This window comes from Furipterus horrens, unplaced genomic scaffold (assembly GCF_987537825.1).
Source record: "Furipterus horrens unplaced genomic scaffold, mFurHor1.1.pri manual_scaffold_1, whole genome shotgun sequence".
In the NCBI taxonomy this organism is placed as follows: Eukaryota; Metazoa; Chordata; class Mammalia; order Chiroptera; family Furipteridae; genus Furipterus; species Furipterus horrens.
The window spans coordinates 1,037,417-1,045,501 of NW_028327171.1; the positions used below are offsets into that span (position 1 = coordinate 1,037,417).

The window sequence follows — 8,085 nt, forward strand, 5'->3', positions numbered from 1 at the left end:
CTTTACCGGGTGAGTGTTTTGTTCCGAGGTTCACAAAAAGCCTTCCGGTATCAGGTAAACCCTGCAGCAAACCTATGAATTAGGCAGGCAGGGTTTTATTACAGAAATCTTACAGGAGGCAATCATTTCACCCCGATTAGGTAACCTGCTCAAGGGTGCACAGCTCATGAGGAGCTGTCAAAATGAGGCTTTTTCTCCCCAGATCCAATACACTGCCCATCACACCTTGACAATTTTAATAAATGATTAGGGACTCCTAAGGTCTGGTGGTGAGATGACAGCGCAGAAAGAATATGAATTTGGAGAGGAGGCTGTGGTCAGGGAAACCCATGAGCCCGCTGTCCCAACGGTCGGGCAGGAGGCAGCACAGGCCCAGGTCACTGGGCGCACACGGGACGCACTGAGAGCCGACACAGGGGACACAGCGTGGCCTTGACTGCCCACTGCTGTCATTGTTTCTTAAAGCCTTTCCTGGTTTGGATTTTAAACATTAATTGTATTCATGTCCACTGAGCTAGATTGTGCTTCTTCCTGCTTGTCCAGTTAGCATAACTTTCTAGCCAGTTTGGTATATGCCCTCTTTTTCTCAGAAAAGGCTGGCAGCGCCGCCTCCTCTTTCTCCCGGGCGGGATGGAGCCTGCATGAAGTCTAACAGAAAGGTCCTAGGAGTAAAACTGGTTCACACACTCACAATACACACACACACACTCTCACACTCACACACACCAATGCTCACACACTCACACACATTCACACTCACACTCACACATACACTCACACACACCAACACTCACACACATCAACATTCACACACTCACACTAACACACACTCACACACATTCACACTCACTCACACTCACACTAACACACTCACTCACACACACACTAACACGCTCATACATACACACACTCTCACACTCACTCACACTAACACACTCACACACTAACACTCACACTCACTCACACACTCACACACACTAACACACACTCACATACTAACACTCACACACATTCACACACACACACCAAGTCACACACACTCACACTAACACAACACTCACACACACACTCACACACACCAACACTCACACACTAACTCACTCACACTAACACACTCACACACACATGCTCACACACACGCTCTCACTCTCACACACACTAACACACTCACTTGCTCACGCACACGCTCACACTCTCACTCACACACACACTAACACACTCACACACACTAACACACACATACAAACACACTCGCACACACGCACACTCTCACACACTCACATACACTAACACACTCACACACTCACACACACACTCTCTCACACACACCCCCCCTTTATGGCCCTCACCTAACCCTATTGTACCTCCATGGGCTCAGATAAAACAGCTGCCGACCCAGAGCAAACACTGAAAGAGACTCTAAGGACCTGGGACTGGGCCGGCAGAGTGAGGGACAAGATAGGCTAAGCATGAAGCTGGAACTGTGAAAAACCTACTTTTTATACAATAACTACTGAAAATATTGCAACTGTCTACACCTTGAAAATTAAAAATAAAATTAGCTAACGCGGAAAGCCGCACTTTAACAAAAATCACCCACCTTCATTGGGTGGGTGTACCCTAACACACGGCCTTAGAGCGTGTGCTTAGTGAGATTCTGCTCCTTTAAGGTATTCGAAGGGGCCAACGCTTTAGGGTGCGTTCCAAGCTACAGCCGTACTTGGGGTCACAGTGTACGTGAGCAGGTCAGGAGCGTGGGCAGCACCTGCAGTAAAGAAGCCAACTTCGCTCGTGTTCACCCAGCAGTTTTTAGGTTTATTTCACCTGGTTTTTTTTTGTTTTGTTTTGTTTTTTGTTTTTAGGAAGAGAAGAGAGGAGTTATTTCTTTGGGATAATCCATGGAACTATAGCTCCAGAGAATACCGCTCTACCATGTCAACATGTCCTACGCAAAACAATTGTCCTGAGCTTGCATTTTTTAAAAAAGCAGACATTTCTTTGAGCAGGTGGCAGGTGTTAGGTGCATTATTATGAAACAGCTTAGATTAGTGACAAAATGTCAGCCACGGCAACAGAACTAAAGTCATTACTTTCATCAACACAAAAAATATGCACAGAAAATACAAAAGCAATGAAGATGAAAAAAGAAGAGACGATGCTGATTTTTAAATATATTTGGGAAGTAGTTTCACCTTTCGCTATTACGCAGACATGCCCTGGGTGGGTGTCATCAGGGGTCTTGGCACAGAAGCACAAAGGTACAGGAAGCCACATGGCAGAAACCTCGGCGTCAGGGTGGAGGCCGAGAAGATGGCGCAGATTCAGCATCAACTTGCGGACCGTTCCACCGCCGTGAGTTTGGGAAGGAAGCGCTGTGGGCAGTGGACGTGCCGTGGTCGTGGTCAGACCCGGGGCTTCCGGAGCCTCAGAAACCGAGCTCCCAAACTCAGGCCCGGGGGAGACCCAGGTCCCCGGGCTCTCACAACAGCAAGGCCAGGCCCCTGGGGGCTGCGGGTCCCTCGGTCTCCGGGAGCCGGTTCCCAGAGAGCCTCAGGGTCAGGAGGGGAAGACTCGGGTGGAGGGGGGACAGACACGCGGATCCCATTCCCTCTCTGACTGGGCACGTCTGGACCCTTCCCCTCGCCACAGTGTGGCCTCGCCCAAGGACCTTTCCTCTCAACACGCACGGCAGCGTTTGGAAAACCCGCTTCTCGCATCTTATGTTTCCTGGGTTATTAAGAAACTTACTTGCTTTGCAGAGAAATCAAAGCACTTTCACCAAATCCTATAAAACGTATCCTACATTTTCAAAGTCAGTGGGTAGCTGTTAATGTCACACATCTTTAGTTCCTCAAAGAACTGCTCTTTGTTTAGATGAGCTCGCTGGTTTGCCCCGGCGTGCGCCTCCCTGCCGACCACAGGACCCAGAGCACACCAACAATCTGTGAGGGATCACGCAAGTTTCTTCCTGGACACAGGAGGTGACATGAAAACGCACAACCTTGCTCACGGCACCGCGCCCGCCCATGTGACGCGCACTGTGCTTCACCAGCCGCTGCTTCGGCCGCAGAGTATCGGGGACGAATGAACGACCCGCTGAACGACGGACTTAAACTGTGGCATCCTTCCCATGTGCCCTGATTGTCACTGTGTGAACAACACGTCAGAGTTACTGGAAGCGCCCCGTTCCATGGCCCCAGGGCATCTCCTATCCCAGGGATGTCCGCGAAGTTAGGGGATAACAGGAGAAATGAAGCCATCGCGCCAGAAAGAGAAGGGGAGGGGGAGGGAGGGAGTCTAACCATCACTTTAAAGAGCCCCCAGTTCTCCCCGTGACCTTGAAGAGCCCCGTCAGACGCAGCTTTGAAAAATCGCCTGCTCGATGGGCTCTGCCAGAAATAAGAGTTCTCTGGGAAAGGACCAGAAAGCCACCCTGAGGTGCCGAGGGGGTTGGGCTGTGTTTGGCTTCCGAAGGTCACAGCTCACTGTGAGAGGCCCAGACTGCTCCCCGACACGTCCCACAGCGCGGTGAGCCCGCGAAGTGTCCCTCTCCGGGGACCTCTGCCTGGGGTTCCGGCAGCTCCGAGTCATGTCACAGAAAACGGGGCCTGGACACGCGAACCAAGCAGCGCACACGGAACCCGCAGCCGGGCTCAGAGAAGGAGGGGCCGGCCAGCCTGCCCGACCTGCACGCCCCAGTGTGGGCGGAAGCACCGGCCGGTCCCCAGGCTTCGGCCGCACGTGCCCTCGTGCGCGCCCAGAGGGGGCTTCCGTCGCTCTCCTTCCAGCTCCCAGGTCCGTGCCGGTCTCCTCGCCCCCTTCCCAACTTTGAGGAGCCGCGCGGTTCCCCGCGTGGGCTACTTTCTCCGCATCACCGGCCCTGCTGGCCGTCGGTATTTTCCAAATTACCTTTCACAAAATGACAGCCCCGCTTTTTACACTTTGAGATTAAGTTTCTTGGTTAAAAAACACAGACGTAGAGAGGCAAATAGATTGTAATGATACATAGACCAACAGCCAACACACCCTCCTCTAGCAGAAATGCACAGGCCGGTGTAGCACAATGAGAGGCCGGAAGGGGTGAGGAAGCGCATCACGTGCCACGAGTGGGATCTGAACTTCTCAGACGCCTGCCCTGCAGACCCCTTTCCACTCCAGAGGCAATAATATCGCATTAAACGAGGCTTCTGCAGAATTTCACAGGTAGCAGACAGACCCTGGTCACATCTGAATTTCAGGTAAATGATAAAACTGTAGCATAAGTCGGTCCCCAGTGGGTGGGACCTACTCACGTGAAAATGACTAAAAGGCACCAAGCCCGCAGCCATGAGGACGATGACAGAGGCACGCTCGTTCCCCACGACCTGCAGGCTCCCCGTCTGTGGTTCCAGTTTTCCCACCAACCCCAGTCCAAAAACAGGGAACGGAAAATCCAGGAATAAACCCTCCCAAGTTTCAAACCGAACGTCGTGCTGAGCCGTGGGACGACCCTCGAGTTGTCTGGCTCTGCTCCACACGGAACGTGGATCCCCAGGTGCCCTCCACAGAAGTCCCCTGGGAGTGGCTGGCTTTCCAGCCCTTTCCTCAGGCGGCGCTTATTTATTAAACAGCTGTGGGAAAAGCGGGGCCCGTCACCCGCCTCGGGAACTTACAGCTCCAAGTCTGGGGCTCAGAGCCTGGAAGATGTGGGAGCGCACCGAGAGCAGCTGCGTGGAGCGGGCAGTGCGACGGCTGACGAGTCAGGGCCCAGACGCACGCCGGCGCCCGCTGCACTGCGCTCGGCCAGGTCCTGTCAGGCCTGCGTGGGTGGCTCTTGTGACAGTCGAGGGAAGAAGGGACGCCGTGGGAACCGTTACTGTCTGAACGGAAGCCGGCGACAGAACGGGGATGGGGGTCCATGAGAGGAGCTAACCCCCCTGCAGCCGGAGGTCAGAGCCAGAGCAGATTAGGGACAAACATGCGACGCCGTCAGCAGCCCCTCCACCTCAGGGACGCCGGGAGGAGCGGGACCGCCCCCACGGCGGAGGGCACGGCAGGAAGCCAACTTCACTTTAGCATCAAATGACGGGAGGCGCCCGGGTTCTCTCGCTTTATTCCTGAGAACAGCAGGCGCCGCCGTTATCTGCCCTGGACGGGTGAGCTCTACAGTTTAGGGAGCTTCCCACACCTGCCGTCAAGGGGCAGAACCGGGACTGGAACCAAAGCGCCTCAGATGGCGTCCCCACCAGGACGGGATGTCGCACACAAGGGCATCTCGAGTCCCTGGGCCAGGAAGAGAGGAACCGCCGCGGCCCTGTTGGCAAGGACTGTGCTCAAGACAAACTCGCAACCTCATTATTTATTGTGAAGCCCAGGCAAGAAGCGAGAAAACTTTCAACACGTGATTAGAAGAGTTCTGATAGCAAAACGGGTGATTCTGGGAACAACAAAGCAGGCAAGGGAACGGCCGGGCGGGGGGGCAGACACCCCTGAGAGCCCCCAGCACGACGGGGAGGAGCCTCAGCGGAGGCCCGGACGCCGGCGTCGTTCCAGGTCACTAGCACATACGTCTCGCGCCTTAGAGGTGACTACCCATCTCAGGAAAAACCGGAGGCCTCTCTGCTGGTGGGTGTTTTTTATTGAAACCGAGAAAGCTAAGGAATAAGGAGAGACCAAAAAAACATTTTGAACAATAATTGTTAACCTCTGAAAAACTTCAAGTGTTCCCAACAGTATGTGAAGTGACTAAAATAAACAATGAGGGTCATGCAAACAACAGCTTTGGAGGGGTGCCCTGGGGTTCCCCGAGTGATTTGTGTTTAGAATAAACCAGACGGACTGCCCAACAAAGGCCGCATCCTGCTTTCACGAGATTCCCGGAGTCACGCGAGGTCACAGTTCTTGGATGAGGGGGACCCTTTGCTCTGTGCGTAGGGACAGCGGGGGGAAACCTGAAAATGCCCGTCTGTCCGAACAGCAGCGGCGCATCGCGCGTCTCCGCGGAGCCCTCGGTGAGATAAGGGCGCAGTCCGCGCGGACACGGAGACAGGCGCTGCGCCCTGCGCGCCCCGCAGGCGAGGGGCACCGGTTGCGGGCGCACGCGCCTTCCTGCGTCTCCACCTCCCGGGAGCGTCGTCCTCTCGGTTCCGCCTCGGGCGACCCTGCAGCAGAGATACGGGGCGTGTCTCGGCTACAAGGGAGGATAAGCGCAAACGCGAGCCCCCTGGGGGCCGGGCTCCCCTGGCAGGAGAGCCCGGAGGGGCCAGCGCGCGGGCCACCCTGAGGCCCCCGTGGGGAGTGAGCACAGGACAGGCTCCAAGTCAGAAAATGAGTCCGTGTCCCGGGAGCCTGTTGTGGAATCTCCCGCCAGAGTCACTGAACCACGGAGCCCGGCTGCCCGGCGCGCACCGCGGCAAGGAGGTCGCAAGCCGGAGCCCCTGCCGCCGCCGCCCCGTCCCTCCCCCGCTCCGCTCACCGCCTCATCGGCGAAGGACCTTCGGGAAGGTTCCCACCGGGCCCTCGGGACCTGCCCCGGCCTCCACCGCCCACCCCCTGTGCAGCTCCCCAAACTCCCTGGTCTCCCAGGTGACTCCTCCTTGTCCTGCAGGGACATGACTCCGGGAGCCCAGACAAGCCGAGGTCGCTTGGCCTCACTGCGTGTCCGGGCGCCCAGTCAGCCACCAAGGCAGGTGCCGGCTCGCCCCGCGTCCCTGCCGAAGCGCAGCGGCTGCGCCGCGCTCTGGTCTCGGAAAGGACATCAACGAGGGAGGTTCGGCGACAGGGAGACCCTCAGGGGGAAAGGACTCTGAGACACGCGTGTCATGCCAAGGAACGCAGGTTTATTGAAAAGTACAGAGCGAGCCAAGTTCCTTCCCTCAGAAGCAAAAACATCAGAAGCCAAAAGCAACAGCAGCGAAGTCAGAACATGTCAAAGGGCCCGGGGGCTGGGGCACAGCTGGGGGAGTTTCTGGAAGCATCCCAAGGCGTGCGCACCGCCAGGGACCCGCCCCACGGGGAGCTCGGTGCTGGCTGGGAAGCCACGGGCAGCTCAGGCAGGGCGGCCGCCAGCACGGGCGGCGAGGGCCGGGGCCGGGCGCAGAGAGTGGGGCAGGCAGCGCGGGGGGTCCCAGGGCAGCCGGCAGCTCAGGGACACTGGATCCACACGCCGCCCCTGACGCGCTCAGCACGGTCTGCGGCAGCCGGACACGCAGGCCCGCTTGTACGGCCTGGGGACCCCGCCGGCCGGCTGGCCTGCGGCGGAGGTGCCGCCCTGGGCCTTGCAGCTGCTGGAGACAAAGGTGAGCGGCCGGCTGCAGGGCGCGGAGCAGGGGCTGGACACGCAGGCGGTCTGCCGGCAGCAGGCCCCCTGCCCGGGGCTGGAGACGCGCGGCGTGGGCGGGCAGGCCGCAGGCCCGCAGCCGGTCTCCGGAGCGCAGTGGGCCAGGAGCCAGGAGCCCGTCTGGAAGGAGCTGGGCAAGCAGATGCCGCTCAGGTAGTCGACCTCGTGCGCGGTCCCTGGGGCAGCCGGGACGCCGGGGCCGGAGCAGGGGCCCGCCGTCGCCCGGGCCGAGCGGTTCCTGGTGGCGCAGCTGTGGGGCATGGTGCCGACGGGGCTCTGGACTGCGGGCTGCGGCTCGCTCCGGAGGTGTGACTGTCCCTCCGGGCTGGGCGCTCTTATACAGCCGCGCTGGTGGGCGGGGCTCCCCGGTCCCCTGGGCTTCTGCTGCTCACACGGCCCCAGCACAGCGTGTGAGTCTGCAGGTTAATTGTCCCCTGAGAAGCCTTCGCCCTCATAAAGGGAGTGGAGCGGTTTGGCAACTAGGTCACTGGCTTCTGCACTGGCCCCAGTCCCGGGGTTCAGAGGCGGAGGGCGGCTTCAGAGCCGCTGGTCACCCAGGCCGCAGCTCCTCCGCCCTTCGTCTTGCTCAGACAGTGACCGTGGGCCTGAGACTAAGACCAAAGCCACCGCCACCCTGCCATCACCCTGCTGCCCTCGGACCAGGGCGCGTCAGTCCCACCCCCTGGCCTGTTGGTGGCCGCTCAGACCTGGGACGCTCAGCCCAGGCAGACACTCCTTCGTCGCCAACAGGGCTTCTAAGGGACAAG

At 58.2% G+C, this 8,085-nt stretch overlaps 1 protein-coding gene across 1 annotated transcript; it reads right to left on the reverse strand.

Annotated features, from left to right (window-relative positions):
- Positions 1-7,159: 7,159 nt before the first annotated feature.
- Positions 7,160-7,609, reverse strand: KRTAP11-1 (keratin associated protein 11-1). Its single transcript, XM_090288691.1, has one exon. The coding sequence runs from the start codon at positions 7,577-7,579 to the stop codon at positions 7,160-7,162; it is 420 nt and encodes a 139-aa protein (XP_090144817.1). The 5' UTR covers positions 7,580-7,609.
- Between the last annotated feature and the right edge of the window lie 476 nt (positions 7,610-8,085).